Genomic DNA, 18,523 nt, shown 5'->3' on the forward strand with positions numbered 1-18,523 from the left:
AACACAATCAAATTTAGCTTATCATTTTATCACCCAGCCACTCAATATTACAAGATTCGCCTGTTAGCCATTACAGATTGTGCTGTGTGGATATGTTGCCAGATTTTAAAATTGATATGAAACATGCAAGCAAGTCCAAGTGTAGAAAGCTGAAGTAGTGAAGGCATATATGTGTGCAGGTAAACATAAAGAGGACAGAAACAAGTAAAAAGTTTCCTGTCTGCTCTGTAAATTATGCTAAGCTATGCATTCCTTTTTCAGAATATCTGAGTGACATTTAAATGATTTTTTTTTTTTTTGTCCTACAGAAGTCAAAAGATAATACCAAAGTAATTTGTAAGCGCTGCAAGACAATGCTGGGAGAAACAGTTTCATCAGGTATGAGATGTGCAAACAAAACTAGACTTGACTGCATCAACCATTGAACACTGGAGGATAAAAACAATGTAGGAAAATAGTTTATCACTAAGGTGCAGTGGTAATTCCTGTGTGTTTGTCTCATTCTCTTCTGGAACAGATGAAGTTGTTGCTTCCAGTGTTAGACCTTGAAAATTACTTTCAGCAGCAATTTTGATTATCCTTGTTTCTGTGGCATATTTGGCTAATTCCAAACCTTTAGAAGACTCAGTGCATGACTCCAGTTTACTAGGAATCACAGTGAAAGTAGAGATTTGAGAAATTACAGATTGCTTGTTTTCCTGTCCGTTCTGCAGAATAAGTGAAAGGTAAATTCAGAACTTGATCAACACAAGTAGAAGCTGAAGATTGCTAGCAGTCAGCCTGGTTTTGTGGGGAGGAAGCCTATTCAAAGAAACAGGTTATGTCTCATCCTCATCCAGTGATGAGCTGATGGGATTATCGGTTTAAAAGTTGTAATTATATTGGATCAGCAGGTTTTACCTGAAGTGGTGTAAAGATGAGTGTCTGGTTGTTTTTAAAATTCAGCTATTCTTGGAAGATAAGCGATGATAAGACTGTTATTATTGGGATTCATTCTTTCATCCTCCCTCTCTTCCACTGCATCAGTCAGTGAGAGCCTGCCTCAGTTCAGAGATCTGGTGAATATAAAAACTTCTCAGAAAATGCAAAGCCTGTTTAAAAAATGCCATAGGGTGAGACAGGACAGAAGGTCTTCTTTGTCTTCTGTTACAGAATGTTCTGATTGTCCTGTACAGGGATCTGAACAATACAGGCTTTAATGAAACCAAATTTAAGGTACAGTGTTTGAAAGCCCTCAAAGCAAGATGTGACTTTGGGAAAGGAGTGTTGGGAAAAGAGCATGAATAACAAGGTCATGAGTAATAGATCAGTGAGAGTGGGAAAAGGCAAACACTACTGATGTGCAGGGATTTGGTATGGACTCTCACATGGCTGAAGTTTGATAGGATATCCTTTGTTTTGGCCATGTTTCTTCAGTAGTGAAGGAAATTTGGGTAGAGTTCAGAGAACAAAAGAGATGTATCATGTAAGTCTAGGCAGAACCATCTATGTGAAAAGAGACTAGAGAGCAAACTTGACTGGCATGCTTTGGTGCTTCCTCATGAGCTGCTATAAGTGGTTTGAAGATAAAGCAGGATTAGAGCGGTGTAGCTGTGGAGACCAGGTTCAGCTTTGAGATTCCCCCATGGGCTATCCCTTCCCCCAACTCTATCCACATTTAGTTGTATGCTTTTTTTCTTGGCAAATCACAGCTTCTATCCCTCTGCAAGCAAACATCGGAATTCCCAATACCCTTGTAGCAGTAGCACCAATTCCTTTCTCAGGTTAATGGCTGAGGAACTAGAGAGACTGAACTGTCTTTTCTTCCTGTCTCCAAGAACTCACATAGCATGGAGCAGACTTAATTAACTTTAGAGGTAAAATATAATTTCCTAACACTGAAGATAATTTAGAAAGTGTAGTATTTACCTGGAGAAGGGGTTACCAAGCCTTTGGAGGGTTTAAAATAGATTAAGCGTCTTCCTGAAATGTTTGCTTTCATCCAGTTTTAATGGTATGTGTGGACAGAGATCAGATAAAACCCTTCCATCCTTGAAACTTGTGGACCAAGTTAATCTTCCAGTTGTTCACATGCTGAGGCTTAGTAGAATTAATTTATGACTCTTAACTTGTCTTGCTGGCCCTCTGGTTAGGCTGTATTTGCAGCACAGACCCAGATCTTCAATATGATCATCTTTGACCTGCCTTCATTGATGGGGATTAAATTATTTCAAACACTTCTATTTAGTGTGAAAAGCTGTCTAAGTGGAGTTTTTGGTGAACAGTTACATTGGAATTCAGAATGTATGCAGTGTTAACGTTGAGTGAGCGTGATTTTCGGAAAGAAGTTCCATTCTGCTCTTTGAGCAAAGAAGGAAATTATTCCCCTGTGTGAGCTGTTATTAAAACTGTCTCTAGTGATTCACTGCAGCATTACTAAGCAGCAGAGGGTACTAAAATACTTATGTAAGCTATGCTGATCTCAGTGCTTTAGGAAAGTTCTTTCAATTCATCTTTTGGGTTTGGCTTGAGCTCTTGCTTGCTTGGTTTCAAGATGATTGTTCCCAGCATTAAACAAAGATCAATATGAATGAGAAATTGCTGATCTTGTAATTAGCTTGGAGCAGTTTTCCTCAGGCAATGTAGGTTTTTTGTTATGGTTGCTTCTACTCCTACAAACCCAAGCAAAATATGATTGTCTGCTGCACCTCTTAATTAACTACTGAACAAGTATTTGATTAGTGTAGTGATATGGTGACTTACAGTCTTATCTTTGTTATTCTATTATAGTTGAAAAATGTTTTTTTCATTTTAGGTACCATTAAATATTATGTCACTGAGGTGATTATTCAATCAGCTGAGGGAAGTTTCAGTCCAACACCAAGGTAACAAAATAATTGCATAATTTGCTCAAGTATATGTTTTAGAGAGGGTGCTAGAAATGCTTTAATTTTGTAGTTTCTTGAATAATTGCATATATTAACAGAGTGCAATTTTATATAATCATCACTGAATTAAGCATTGTAAAGGCAAAGTAGCCTGAATTCACTCATGTGCAGTTTTTTTGCTCATCTTTGTGTGTGATGCAGGAGATTGTGTATAATTTGTCACAGTGTCTCAAGATTAAAGGTGATCAGCCAAAATAAAATACTGTTTTATTTTGAATTATGTAATTTTGCACAGTGTCTTGTGACTAATTATGGAAACAGAAGTCTATTTCGTGTTAAATTAAATTAAATAACCTTTGAAATGTTTAATTTGAAGAGAGACTTTCGGATTTTCAAGTAATTCAGTTTGAATTTAAGACTAAGATGAAACAGAACTTGATCTAGCTACCTGGTATCATGTACAATGGTTTAATCACAGTTCTTTCTTTTTTGGGAATTATATTTGAAACATATGCATAATTCTGAACTTTGTGTTCAAATGTGCAAAATATAATGGGGAAAAGCTTCTCCTTAGCATTTGACAGTTGGTGTCAGCCAAAATAAAGGGTATAAAGCAATTTAGAAGCCTGATATGTTAAAAATTCCTGTTGCAGAAAATAAAAAGTTCTCTGGTTTTTAGTGAGAGGAAGGTAAAGAAGCCCCGTCTTTCAGTAAAATGTGGTTGTAGGATGTAGTGGAATTGAAGTATGAGTTACTCATTTACCTGTAGTGCATAGATATGAATGACTGTCTTTGTAGTTGCTATGAAAACATGCAATAATGTGATTAATTCTTAAACAGGTCTCAGTTTGTACAGAGTATTGTTGCTCAGTGTCTTTTGGAATTATCCTCTGCTAAAAGCACATTTAGATTCACCATAAAAGGAGATAATGGAAAAACCTATATTCTGGTGAGTTTTTAAGTCTTCATCTTGGTGAAGAAGATTAATACATGTATGCCAGTTCCTAAAATGCATTTTTATGATGTTCTTAATTGTATGTTTAAAAAATTAACAAATTCAAGTTCTTGAAGTGGTTCTGAGGTACATCTGTTCAATTAATAATATCCACAAGTTTTTACTCTAATTGGATGTGCACGTAGAAATTTTATTGATGCAGTAATGAAAGTACTACAGATGCACTGTAAGTAGCACAGAAATAACACTATTTTGTATCCAGAAAATATGGAAAGCTTAAGTTTTAATTTTTTAATGTATATTTCACCTTCTTGCTCCAGCACTTCTTCTCTTTAATCACCAGAAGTGAATCCAATTGTATAGCATCTTTCACAAGCGCTGTCTCAAGTCTCATGGACTATTCATGTAGTCAGTACGTTGCATTGCGAAGTGAAGTGAAGACAAAGATAAAATTGCCTATTATACTTAATGTTCTAATGCTGTTAAACTTGGTTAAGCTTGATATTTAGATAGTGACAGCTAGATTTCTCAAACTTTTAAGATGGATAAGAGTTAAGTTAATACTGTACACTTGAAACCAGAGATGTTTCTTTTATGTCCAGTCTAAATATGGGTATAGAATTTGTATTTTTACGGTTTATAGAAATAATTCATAGACACAAAGAAATGCATGATTAGAGATTCCTAACTTGGATAAACTTATAAATGCACTTTCTTGAGGCAGTGTAATTATATAAGCTGTTTTATATATGCATTATCCAAGTTCTATGATTTTGGAACATCCAGATGATGAGGGAAGTGTATATCTTTTGCCTGTAAATAAATTTTAGTGCCAAGACAACATTTGTACAACCTCTGAGAAATATCTGTTCTGTGATGATAAAATGAAGGTTTCATAAGCAGACCCATAACTATATATATTCTAATTGAGGAGTCATCAAAAGTCATTGTGATTTTTCCCTTGTAGCTTATCTGTTCCCAAGTTATGTAAAATTCTGGTGCTTAAGTCTAGTAGTTTAGACACCGCAAACTGATTATTTTTTAACAGAAGAATCCCTTTATTTAGTAGATGGCCATTGCTCTTAGCTCTGAGCTGCATTTTTGCCAATGTATTGATTAGAGGAGCAGGCTGAATTAGACAGGGACTGACTTCTGATTGGCATCTTTTCCATTATATTGGTTAGTTGTTAGTTTTTTGCAGGTGTTTTTTAGTATTTAACATCAGAATGTCCTTACTCCTGTCCAGGGTGAGGTTCTGGCTACTGTATACACACCAACAGTTGTTCTGGAGTCATGGGTTAACTCTTAGGACTCAGAGGCCTTGTGGACACAAATATAGTGTAAGCTCTGTTTATGTTAATGATTGTCACTAGCTAAACAGTAAAACGTGGGTGCTGGAGGCTGTGAGCACACAGCCAAGTTACACAAGTAGTCTCATCACTGATGCATCATGAACCAGCTGTCCAACTTGTTTTGATAATGAGCCAAAGAGTCTAGTTCACAGTGTTTGTGCTTACCTACATAAATACACACAGCTTAAACCATGTATGTGATAATTAAGGTTAAGGTTTCTCACAGGTCTTTTAAATTTTTTAAACCACAAATAATATGTATGCATATTTTCCTCATTTCCTCTGGATGTATCACTTAACATTACCAATTATATTATTTGCACATACCATAATATGAGTTTCCATTTTTTAAGTTACACATATTCTGTGGTTTAGGCTATATACTACTTAGCTTGGTGGTTTATTTAGATTTATTTTTAAAGGATGTCAATTTTAAAAAGTTTCTTTGTTTCAGGGGGAAAAAGTGGTGCATACAGATATCCTTATTTTTCCTAACTCTATCTCTGCTCTCTTCACATTTGTGAATCACTTGCCTCCTCTCTTTGCTCCACTGTTGAAGGGTACCCTGCCTTGTAGTTGCCTGACTTAGAAGCTGAGAATATGAGGACAGCAAACAGATCGTGAGATAGGAGAACACAAACAGAATGGTACATTATTGGTCAGCATAGCAGCATCTCAAAAGATACCTATTTTTTCTGTACTGCAAAAAGTGTAGCTTTGAAAGCAGTAAATAAGTAGTTTTCTGGATAGATACAGGGAATTCATCTCATGGATGGGATCAACCTCATAATACCCAAAAAGATTGCATCTGTAAAAATCAAAAAATGTGTAGTGGTTTGGACTCTGAACACTATCTCCAGTCTTTCAGTATTGAAGGAAAGATGTTTTTTGGAGTGGGATTAGATTGTAAAATGTTTTGAAAATAAGGCAGCTTGCATTTCAGGAGTGAGCTGAGAGGAGTGGGAAGATATCCCAAGAAAATTAATACGTAACAAAATGGGAGAGATGTTATTGAGACCTGATTATTTTCCCGGTCTTGAAGGGCATGAACAGAACCTATCTGCATTTCTTAAGATTGGAGGTGGAGTGGACATTGCAGTGAGGTGGGGTGGACATTGCAGTGGTCAAGCAGTGAGATAATGAGAACCTTGCTGAGACTTAGCTGCCCAGCTCTCTCAGAGAGCCTTAATCTTTGTGAAATACATGGAAATGAAATCTTGAGAATGAAATAGCTTTTGTTTGCATTAGTGACCTGTGTGATTATGAAAGTAATGGTAATGTCTGCAATAACTAGGGAAGAACTAGCAAGGAAAAATAAAATATGTAGGGATTTTTTTAACCCATGTTAAATTCAAATTGATGCTTAATGGTCCACAATTTGATGCTGGAAACTCAGACTGAGATATAGGGAAACTGATCACACAATCTAAATTGTGGTATTTCAGCTGTTTGGTTCAAGTCCCATGAAGTATAACTGGGGTAGATTTGTTGCCAATTTTCCCCAAAGAACATCTTTTTAAGTCTCTTGACAAAATGATTTGAAACCAAAAGAAAACCATGAAAGGAAGATCAACAACCCCCCAAATACTTTTTTTTTTTCTGATTCTGTCATTTCAGAAAAGGTAATCAATGGCACTATGAATGAATTCTACGCTTTATGTATGTAATTTTCTGCAAAGTTTCTTTTTTTAATGGAATTAACATGGAAGGAATTTGCTTGTGCCAGCTGCTGTACAAAGAAGTAGAAGAAAGGAACGGTTGCGCATTATGAATAACGTAGTTGAAAGCTCAGCTCAAAATATGAAACTGTTAGCCAGAAATGCATGTATAAAATTCTTAGAGTCAACACACTGAGTCTGTGTGAGCAATTGTTCACTCAGATTGAAAACAAGATCAAAAAATAATTCAGGTATGAAGAAAATAATGAAAATACTGCCTAAAGAAGTAAGTGTAGTTCAGAAGTTGATTTTGCTAATGGCTGGGAATCCTTTCATCCCCAGAGATTCATTTACTTTCTCTATATTGTGTGCTGAATTATTAATACAGATCTCTTGTGTTGCTGGTGAGACAAAGGCATTCATACAAGTTCTAGAACACGATTGTGAGATGCGACATGTGGCACTTGTGTAGAAAGAGGTGCTTTTCCAATGGACTATGTTGCAAATGAAATGCTTTGGTTGCTTTCTCTGCAGCAGATTGCAGGAGGATTCTGAAAGGAGCAGACAGCTATTGCTACATTGTTCCCTTGTCTAGTTTGAAGGATATTCCCTTGCTGAAAAGCATCCCAGGAAGCTCCTTCCACACAGAATTGTTAGAAATTTCAAAAGGAAGAAACTCTGTTTAGTTTACATTGGCAGTGGCGTGTGTTTCTGCACCATTTTCTTCCAACACCTCTTCAGCACTTGGCTTTAAGCACCTTGTGTAATGGTCCTAGCTAATGAGGTATATTTTGCAGTTTGGGCTGTAAATGTGTACAGTGAGTTACTGGAGCAAAACTGATGAACAACCACTTGCAAAGCCAAGAGCGGTTTCTTCTCATCATTCATGTGCATATGCTGAAGTCATTCTCCTCCTCCTATCCCCTCCCAAGATATCTTTATCGATATATCTCATTCCTTCTTTATGAAGCTTCCACTGTAATGTTCTGAGCCTTGGGCTCAGATAAATTGTGACTGTCACATTCAATTACAACATATACTATGTGTCCTGTTAATGACTGCTTTCTCCCTCCACAGGGGATATCATGTGTCTGCTACATAACATCATGTAACTTGTTTTACTTGAAGCTGATTAGATCATGAGAAGCCGAAGATTGCTCTCTAGTGAGCAACACTGTATAAATCCCATCTTCTATGATAAATATTTCATATATAAACATTTCCTACAGATGCCAGATTTGTAAAAATTGATTTCCATTGTTAACTTGGATCACTTCACTACTGCAGGCTGTGAATTAAGCAAAAGCCTGAGTTATTTGTGTGGTGTTCAGCAGGAAAGCCCTGGATCCAAGTCAAAACACTGATACCAAATCACACAAGGATTAAATAAGATCCATAATGGGATGCAAAAAGTTCAGATTTCTCAAAACTCTCCCCTTTAAATATCTCTTGAATTGCTGTGAGCGAATAGGGCTGAAGAATACTAGTCCCATTATGAAATCTGATATTTATTTTCCAAGTGAAGATCTGCTGCGGCTGTTTGTAAATTCCAGTGTGCCTTTTATTCCATGTTAATTGTTCTCTTTTTCCTTGCATGGATTAGGTCCGTAGAGTCATAACCACCATGGTTCTGAAAATCCTCAATTTTTGGCACTTCAGTAGGCAGTCTTTCAGCCTGTCTTTAGCCCTCAGTTGCTCAACACTGTATGCTTGACTAATGCCTAAAAAATTATGAAATTGGAGAAATAATACATCTGGTACTGAAAGAGATGACTTGGGACTATTTCTTTTGTTCCTACCAAAGGGAATGTGCTGCAGTCACAAAAAGAGGCAGCTTCAATACTGATAAATCAGTATTGTATTACCCTTTTTTCTCCTCTAAAAGCTGTGCAGACTCTGCTAAATAATAAAATGTCAATTTATGTCTGTTAATACTTTGTTAGAAACTTTATAAGAATATGGCTTTAGTATCAGCTGCTTTAGGGTCACAGTAAAGTAACAAATGGAAGTGTATGTAATGTGCAGTAAACTAAATTATTTTTCATTTATAGATCTGGCTTTTAAATTCTGACACATTGCTGGTAGAGTCTTTAGGAAGTTCCTCATCCCACACTGATTTTACACTGTTTGGAGATATCCTCACACCTAGCTCTGGACCAGTGGGAACCTGGAATGCTCTCAAAGTCCTTTACCAGCCATGCATTCAATGCAGAAATAAGGAGTAAGTAAAACCTTTTTTAAACTCAGATTCTGGTATTCATTTGCTTTGCACTAGTATTTCTTTCATGTTCTTTGGACAGTCTGTTAATCTCAGATATAAACCTCTTTGAATTTGCATATTTCTTAAAATGTTTTTTTAAGCAAAATGCCAGAAGAGTAGTATTTGGTTTCTGTTACAGCCAGAGAGAATCTGGTTGTTAGACTTTTGCATTTTAATATTAAAATATAGACCAAAGAGTTTTGTTGTTTCTAAGGGTGCATGTCAGTAACTTAGGTATTGGCGTTTAAATTTAATTTGCTTTCAGCCCATTGATGACGTTATTTCAAAAAGAAGCAGGGCCCTGAGAGAAGGGAAAAGAATGGAGGTGAGGAAGGTAGTTAAGTACAGTGTCATAAAAATGTTTTTATTTGATATGTCTAAGTGTACTGGAGCCCTCATAAAGGAAACATTTGATTTCAGCAAGCTTTGAGTTCAACATTATGAAAAACATACACTGCCTAACATGTTAGAGCCTTTATCTGTTGGAGAGCAAAGATAAGAGCATGCTGATTAAACAGTGGCTCCAATGTTTGCAGGTGATGAAGTATGGTTTAACCATAAATTACTGCTTTCTTTGTTCAGGGACAGAAAAGAAAGCATCAGTCTTGTGTAAGTCACACTTAAGTGGTGGTTTGTTGGTGTTTTTTCTTTAAACTTTGGAAACTAGGTGAAAGATTTAAATGAGTATGGATGAAGACATTCAATCCAGACTCAGTCAATACACAAATCATTTATAGCCCAAGACCTCATGAAAGTACAACAGAAATGTTTTCTCATAGAGACAAGGAAATGTGTATATGAATTTAATATTTTGTAGGAGAAACATGCACCTTACAAGCATGTGTGATTCATTATAGTGTGCTTATCCTGAATGTTGCCAAGTGTATTCTTTTTATAATTCAAGCAGATGCAATAGTGAATAGCAGAAATAAACTGTGATGAATGTAGAGAATGCAAAATTTTAATATTTAGAGAAAAGGTCATTCTACATTGTTAATGTTAGTCATGTAAGAGAAAAAAATACCTTTATTGATGTAACAGCTTCAGAAGATGGCTTTGGAAAACCTTTATGATCTAAATGTTATTTAGGGATCCAAAATACATCCTGAAGTATTATCATTTAAACTGCTTATTCTGAGAATGGGAGATGTTTTGCAAGAATCTGTCTGAAATGAAAGATATTTCACTTACTACTCTTTAGTCTTACAGAAGTGTAACTTAGAGTTTTGCTTTTCAAATTTCATTTCTTTATCACTGAGAAAACTTAATTATCTTAGCACACGTTCATCTACTCTGACATGTTATTGAGATAAAAGTCATCTACTTAGTCATTTTCCTAGCATTCACAAATGCTTTTCTTGAATGGAGTTCTCAGCAGCAGTATTTTAGTGTCAGATTGTATTCAGTTCTTTTCTATTTCCACAGACAGACTTGTTGGAAATCGCTTTTTTCAACTTTTTTTCTCACTCCACTATTTTGTATTTATCTTTGGGATTTTGCAGTGAGCATAAGGAACAACTGAGGTTTTAATTCTTCTCTGACAGCAATTGGTATTTTCTCTATCCAGTTCCTGGACAAATAAAACAACGGAAGAGAAGTAATGGAAGATTTTTTTTTTTTTTTAAGCTTCAGAAACCAAACTGTTGGTTTAGTATTGTTTTTCCATTTTTATATTTCTAGGAAAGAGCAGTAAAAAGGACATTAGCTCTTCAATCTGTTTCCACTAACTAATTTATCAGGTGGCCTCAAGTACCACCCGAATCTGTGCAATCAGACTGAAATCTTTCTATATCAAATAGGAATGTAAACACAGCATAAGCAAAAATATCAAAACCAGTATGATTCATTTAATGTGATGCATTTGCATTTAGAACTCAAATTTTATTTCAAGAATTCTGAACAAAGTATCTGATTTCTTGATTAGTGCAAGTTCCAAAATTTTCAGATGCCCACATTCTGATGAAAATTATAACACTTACCTTGCTGTCTTCTGCACATACACCTGCCTTTGGAGTAATGGAGAGGTTTCAGAGCCCAGGGCCTGCTTCCCATGAGAGAGGAATGAGCAAGGACAGCTCCAGAATAGAAAAGGATCAGCAGGAGGTCTGCATGCGACCTAGACCCCAGCAGACTCCAGTAGCTGCAAGGGATGAGTGTGCACTCTGGCATTCTGTTTTAGGTCAGAGGGCCTGTTCAGTTGCTGAGTCCCTGGGTACACTTGAGTTCTGTCCAGTTCTGGCGGGGCCAGAATCTGAGCTGAGTGATGGGAGGGGAAGCACCTTTCTTACTTGTGGACACTGCAGAGTCTGTGCTGGTTAGCTGGGCCATAGGTTAAAACAGATTAAGGTAAACTAGAAGTATTGGTTTTAATATCTAAATATAGTAGCACAATCACATATTTGTAAAATATGGGTAAAGAAACGAAACAAAATCTGTACTTAGTTTATGTACACAAGCATAAATCTACTTATTGTGAGATAAATACATGGTTCCATTGTAGCAGTTGACATCTTGGGCTTTGTGAAATTCTTCCTTGGCAAATGCTGCTGCTAAAGAGAGTCTGACTGATATTGCCTAATAATTCACATTCAGGCACCCTTTCCTGGGGGTGCACTTGAATATTTTTCTTGAGGGGAATGTAGAAGCTTTTGAATGTGATCTTCGTTTCAAGACTTCCAGGGTGTCAGAAGAAATTTATTGTCTCACTTGAAAACTCATTTTATCCCTCCTTTATTCAGAGCTCAGTTTTGCAATTCTTCGTAATTAACTTAATGCTTAATGCTCTTCCTTGGATACAGAAGTATTTTTCTCCTTAAACTAGGAATTATGTCCTGTGAACAACACTGCTTCAGTGAGCAACAGAACTCTCTTTCCTCCAGTAAATCACTGGCATATCTATCACTGTACCTTACATTCAATATTGCTCTAAATGTTAACAATGTAAAGGAAACAAACATTCAAGTAGGATAAATGTCCATGGTTCATTACTGGCTGCTGACTGGTAATTACCCATTTGGAGTTATTGCTATTTAGGGGTGGCTGATCCTGAAGCCTTTTCTAACAAAGCTGTGGTCTGATTAGGCTGAGCATTGCTGTGAAGGTAATTACCTGTTGTGTGGCATCAACAATATGCTGATTTCATGTCAAATTTGTTGATCTGTGTTGACCATCGGCTCCTTTCCAGGTAGATTGCAGTCTAATAAGCAGCCTTCCTCTTTTTTTTGGTGCAGGTTTCCTTTATCAAATTACATCCTAATTTTATGCAGAATTTTTTCCTTTTGGTCGTGGCCATTTCTTTTCCCAACATATGTCCTGTTGGTGGCCCTTCCCAGCTCCATGTTGTCTGTGGAAGGAAGAAGCATTTCTATTCTTCCAGTCTCTGGGAGAGCGACTGACATATGGGATAGAAACAAACTGAACATGTCATGTGGACCCTCTCCCCATATACCTTTATTTTGGCAAGGAATTCTTAACAGCTGTTCTCTGGGTATTCTCTGTGTATTAGGCTGCTTTGCTTGAGGACATTCAGTAACTTTTAAGGCATTGTGAAGTTAAAATAGGGTTAAGTGTATCCAGACATGCAACTTATAGTAGCTCTTGTCATTTCTCATTGGACCTGTATTCCTCTATCTTCCTGAGGGTAGCCTTTAAGTCTAGTAGTGATTTGTGTCTTACTCCTTCAGCAGTGAAACAGGGCTAGAAACACTTAGGTGTGTGATATGTGTGATAACACAAGTTCTGGCTAAGTCTGTCTGCATTTAGGCTTTTAGCCCTTGAGGGAGCTTTATAAAAATTCTTCTACAGCAAATTAGTTGAAATTGCATGAAAAAAGTATCTTATAAATGGGTTTGAGTTCCATTAGAGAAGGATACCTCATGCATTTTCTGCTCTGTCCTTTATGGATCCATGTGCATGTGATTATGTTGGTTCCCTCCACTTTTCTCTCAACAAGGCTACTTTTCTCCACCTACAAATCTGCTGTGCAGACAGAAGAGGTCTTCCTTTCAAGTAGCAGGTTCTTGGCAAATAACACCTTATGCAAACAGCCTTAGCTGCTGGGAGTGATAATAGTAAATACTGCTGAAGTGAGAGTGTTGTAAAACTGTATGAAGAAAATTGAAAATGTGGTTACATGGCAATTTGACCATTACTTGATCTCAGAAAATGTATGTGAAGGTACAGTAGGGAGGAAAATTGCACTTTTCCCTTTAGAGGAGAGTGCTAGGCAAAGCTTTGTCAAAAGGTCGTTGATAGATTTTTGTATCTCATATGCATCTCTGAATGGTTTACAGCTTTTGCAGAAACCTTTTCCTATGTAAAAATTTGCTGCTTATGATTTGGGAGTTGAAAAATTACTTCCAGAAATTGTTCATTTTATTAGTTTTAGAGGGACAAGAATAAGCTGGAAAATTGAGTTTGTGGCTGAAAACCTGGAGGGTTTGAGTCCTAGTGCTTTTATTACAGTCTGTATATAGTTTGCTGTTTATGAAGCTGTTATTGATGTATTCCAGAATGTTTTTATTTCTCTCAAGAATGGCTTTCATTCTATATATCACCCTAGAGTAATTTACTTCTCATAAAAACATCAAACCGTGTCCTATTTCACTGATTTTTGAATGTCTGAGATTTTCGTAGTTTTTCAGTGACTCTTGCCTGTAGAAAACACATGGGACCATATAGATCAATAATTGATTGACTGAGGAGTGACCAGTGTTTCTCTGGTTTGTTCTCTCTGTAAGCTGATTTCTGTCTGAAATGATTAAAAGAGTGGATGTGATTGTAAATAGAATATGAAAGGTTTGGTTTGTTTCAGATTGTTTTTTTTCTGTTCCTTTCTTAAATTATTTCATGGTATTGAGTTAAGAGAACTGACACCATGGGTGGGATGAGTTACCTTAGAAGGCATGACTGAACAGTCATGCAGAAATTTTTAGAAGATAGAGTCGGATGCCAATCAAGGTTTTGAGACAGAAAGGAAAAGAATACTTCTCAGAGTTTGATAGAAGTGGAAGCTATAAGCCTCATGAAATTTGAATGCTTAGGCAGCAGACTGCTCTTCCCTACTGGCAACATCCTTTCCCACCTCTGGGAAAAAGTGTACAGAACTTTTAGGTATAACTTTCCGGACAAATATCCTGACTTTTTTCTTTCTTGAAACTACACCTGCCATGTGCAGCAGCCCTTTATGGCAGTTACTTAGGAACTTAGTTCTTGCTCTTAAACACAGATCTGATATATCTTTCTGCTCTTGGGAGTTGTTGTATTTTTGGTATCTAACTTGGCTGTTTAAAATAGTCTTTGAAGTACTAATTGAAGTAGAGAAAACTGTTGGAATAAATTTTTCGTCTACTGAACAAATTCTCATATTTTTTCTCAAAAATTTTGCTCATTTTATCATTCCAACCTATTTTTGATTAGGTTGCTTTTTTTTGTTCATCTTTTGAAATTTCACATTGAATTCAGAGGAGGAAGGATTCCTACTGGTTTTTAAAGTAGGATTTGTAATCCCAAATTGTTTATCCATTCATTGATAATCTGACTAATAGCCTGTGTGTCTCCTTGTGTATTGTGAAAGGTGCTGTTGTATTAGTACTTGTCTTGTAGGGTACTGCTTTTGTTCTCTGCACTAAAAGTGTTAAATACTATCTACAGAATAATTGGTGATGTAAAAATATGAAATTGATGGCAAAGGCTATTGCTTAACTACTTCTTATGGTCTAATTTTTTAAAGAAAAGATAGGTAAATATTTCTTTAAGATCTCTGATCACAAATATGCTTTTGAATCAGGATTTGTGATTCTGTAATGTGGTAAAACAAAAAAATAAATTTCAGGCTTTTACCCTTTTTCCATATTCTTCATATTTATTTGTGAAACACTGCAATTCAGGTAAGCACAATGTTGGTAATTTTCATGTGTCTTTGACTCATCTTGCTGTAGTTCAGCTCTTTGAGGAATATTAGGATTGGTAATAAGAGAAATGTCAAGTTGGGTGGCAAAAAATTGTAAATTAAAAGCAGCAAGACTATCTGAAACCAATTAAAAATGTGTTGTCAGAAACAACTGCATTGCCAGGTAGTTAATAGCACTTATAGGATGATAGGAATGTAAGAAATGCCATGCTGGGTCAGGGCACTTTAGCATGTTCTGTTTAGTTCGGTATCTTCCCTCCAACATCCAGAAACGTTCTTCAGAGTAGTGTGTGAGCACTTTCTTGTAGTGCTCAGCTCTGTGGTTGTATTAAAGTTGTCAGAGGATACAGCCCTGCCTATTTCTTTTACTGTCTGTTCATTCATCTTTTGGTCATTTTTTTTTGAATAAATACTTTTTGGCCTTCTGGTGCTGTCTGCCTCCACAATCAAGTGACAAGTTCCAGAAGTTCACTGTTGATGTGTAGTACTCATGTAATCTTCCACGAAATTATGTCCTGCTAGATTTTCGGTGGGGATTAGCAAACCACAATTCAGAATTTCCACCAGCTAAATAGACATGGGGATCCTAAACTACAGCATGTAGTGTTCTTGCTGATTGCAGTTAGGGACTTGACTTACTTGCTGGAAGGAAATCAATGTCACATATACTCAAGTCTTACTATGTATATGTATAGCTCTCATTTAGCTTTCCTTATAACACTGCTTTTTTTTAAAACCAAGTAGCCTAAATATGATAATGCTGATCCATTGAGAGTAGTTTTATAATCATACATCAAACATAGCAGATTTCCACTTGGATGCTTGCAGTTTGTTTCTTATGGACTTATAAAGACTGTTGGGTTTGCTTGGGAACTGTAAGTGCTCAACTCCTGTAATGCCTTTAAAATGACGGGATCTATTTGAGCAGGCAGGAATCAAATAATGAGCCAAGAGTGAAAAAGCAAATCTTGTAAAAGCTTATTGGACAGATGGTTGACATGAACTACTTAAACCTCAAAACTTGATTTATTTATTTATTGGATTCTAGTATCTTGGCCTGTTTTGAATCAATTAGCATTTGTTGTTTCTATTGTATTTCTCCATGACAGGCTGTGTAAACCAACAATACTTTACGATTTAAGCTGCCACTTTTACTTGAAATATTTTCAAATTGATAAGGCTAAAGCAAATTGGGAGTGTATGACTTGAGACCAAAGAAGAAAGGCTTATTTATAAAATTGGTCAGGATACTTCTATCTTTGTGTGTGCAGCAACAATAGGATATTGCTGCTGATTGCCTGTTTTGAGTGCTGTGGCATCAAAACAGAACAAGTAATTCTTGTGAAGGCTCCTCTGCCTACTGGCCTTAAGCTAAAAATTAAATTATTTGTATAGTTAATAAGCATAATAAGTGATACCTATCACAGAATCACAGAGTGGGTAAGGTTGGAAGGCACCACTGTGGGGCCATCTGGTCCAACCTCTCTGCTCAAGCAGGGTCATCTTAGAGCATATGGCACAGAATTGAATCCAGGTGGTTCTTGAATATCTCCAGTGAGGGAGACTCTACAACCTCTCTGAGCAATGTGTTCCAATACTCAGTCTTCTGTGCAGTAAAAAAGATCTTCCTCATATCTGGGTGGAACTTCCTGTGCATCAGTTTCTTCCCTTTGCTTCTGGCCCTATTGCTTAGCACCACTGAGAAGGGCCTGACTCCAGCCTCTGACACCTCCCTTTACATACTGATAGACATTGATGAGGTCCCCTCTCAGTTGTCTCTTCTTCATACTGAACAGGCCCAGCTCCCTCTGCCTTTCCTCATAAGAGAGATGCTTCAGTCACCTCATCAACTTTGTTGTCCTCCACTGGACCTGCTCCAGGAGCTCCATGTCTCTCTTGTACTGAGAAGCCCAGAAATGGACTCCAGATGTGGCCTCACGAACGCTGAGTAGAGGGGCAGGATCATCTCCCTTCACCTGTTCCTAATGCACCCCAGGATATTATTTGCCTAATGCTCTTCCTAATGCACCCCAGGATACTATTTGCCTTCTTGGCTGCATGCTGGCTCATGGACAGCCTCCTCCACGAGGACCCCCAGGTCCATCTCCCAGCAAGTCGGTCTCCAGCCTGTAGTAGAGCCAGGGGTTACTCTTCTCCAGGTGCAGGACCCTGCACTTGCCTTTGTTGAATTTCAGAAAGTTCCTCTCTGCTCCCCTCTCCAGCCTGCTGAGCTCCTTCTGAAGGGCTGCAGAGCCCCCTGGGGTATCAGCCACTCCTCCAGCTTAGTGTCATCAGTGAACTTACTGAGGAGGTCTCTGCCCCTCCATCCAAGTCATGGAGGAATAATTTAAACAATACTGGGCCCACTACTGAACCTTGGGGGACATCACTAGTCCAGGCCTCCAGCAGGCCTCCAGCTAGACTCTGTGCCACAGAGCAGAACCTTCTGGGATCTGTCCTTCATTCAGTTCTCTGTCCACTTCACCATCTGTGGGCATGAATGTTTGAGGAAGACATGGAGGAGATCTGACTGGAAAGCTGGGAAGGCTTGTTCCAGGGAATAAAATTGTGCGGAATTTTAGAGCTTCAGCCAAGTAATTTCCAAAAGACTGGGCTATTAGATCTACTCAGAAGTGAGATATTGGATTGACCCTTCCTGTTTTCACAGTGTGTATGGCCATGAGAGTAACAGCTCAATAGCTGTTCTTGCAGGGAGGTGAGTATTTTAGCTTTAAATGTCTAGTTTAGTGTTCCACCTCTGCCAAAAGACTTTCAAATGCACCTTCAATATAACTCTTTTGCTCTATGGAAGCAATTTGGAGTGACATCTGTAAGGCCCCAAAAACGTTCTTGACAAGAATCTTAAAAGGGCTTATGTTTTTTTATGTCCTCTGACTTAGATGCATGGGAAGAATACTAGTAAGATGTTCTGAAGAAGTCAAGACAATAAAAAAAAATTTACTGGCAACTTTGGAAAATCAGAGAACTTCAACAGAAGTTTAGAGCAGCATTCAATCAAAGCATCTTCTCAAAGCATTGACTTAGCAAGCTCCAATCCCATCCATTTTTAAGTTACTCAAAATTATAAGAGGGAATTAGTAGAAGAAAGAGAAAGATAGAAAAGAACTGTGGCTACCACTACAGAAAAGTATAGCTACCACTCCTCGTTCCAGCGGTGTTCAGCTGCTGGAAATTCCAAGAGGAGATAGGGTCAAGATGTGCTCACTGCATGTCCTGGCTTAGGTACCCTTTGGCTTTCCTGGGCCCCTGCCTCCAGTGGGACGTCTGCTCACTCAGGCTAGAATGGGGCTCCAGAGGTGAGTGTGGAGCATTGGCTCTGGTGTGCTGGGGATTGGCAGCCTCTGCAGGGCTGGGATACAGTCCTGGGGGTGTGTGAGGTGTGTGGGGCAGGGCATTGTCTCATGGAAGCCAAGGCCCTACTTGCCCCTTCCCACGCATGCACCTGGAATGTTTTGAGCCAGAAATCCTTTTAGTCTCTGAACATCTTTGCATAGAGATC

At 37.6% G+C, this 18,523-nt stretch overlaps 1 protein-coding gene across 1 annotated transcript in view; it reads left to right on the forward strand.

Moving 5' to 3' along the window:
- Positions 1–18,523, forward strand: part of UBE3D (ubiquitin protein ligase E3D) — a 76,979-nt gene that overhangs the window by 11,030 nt on the left and 47,426 nt on the right. Inside the window, exons 5-8 of the mRNA XM_059842548.1 lie at positions 309–378; positions 2,795–2,864; positions 3,708–3,816; positions 8,884–9,053. Of these exons, the coding sequence (XP_059698531.1) occupies positions 309–378; positions 2,795–2,864; positions 3,708–3,816; positions 8,884–9,053 (419 nt within the window). The remainder of the gene's footprint in view (positions 1–308; positions 379–2,794; positions 2,865–3,707; positions 3,817–8,883; positions 9,054–18,523) is intronic.

The sequence above is a fragment of the Haemorhous mexicanus genome, chromosome 3 (assembly GCF_027477595.1).
Source record: "Haemorhous mexicanus isolate bHaeMex1 chromosome 3, bHaeMex1.pri, whole genome shotgun sequence".
NCBI classification, from domain to species: Eukaryota; Metazoa; Chordata; class Aves; order Passeriformes; family Fringillidae; genus Haemorhous; species Haemorhous mexicanus.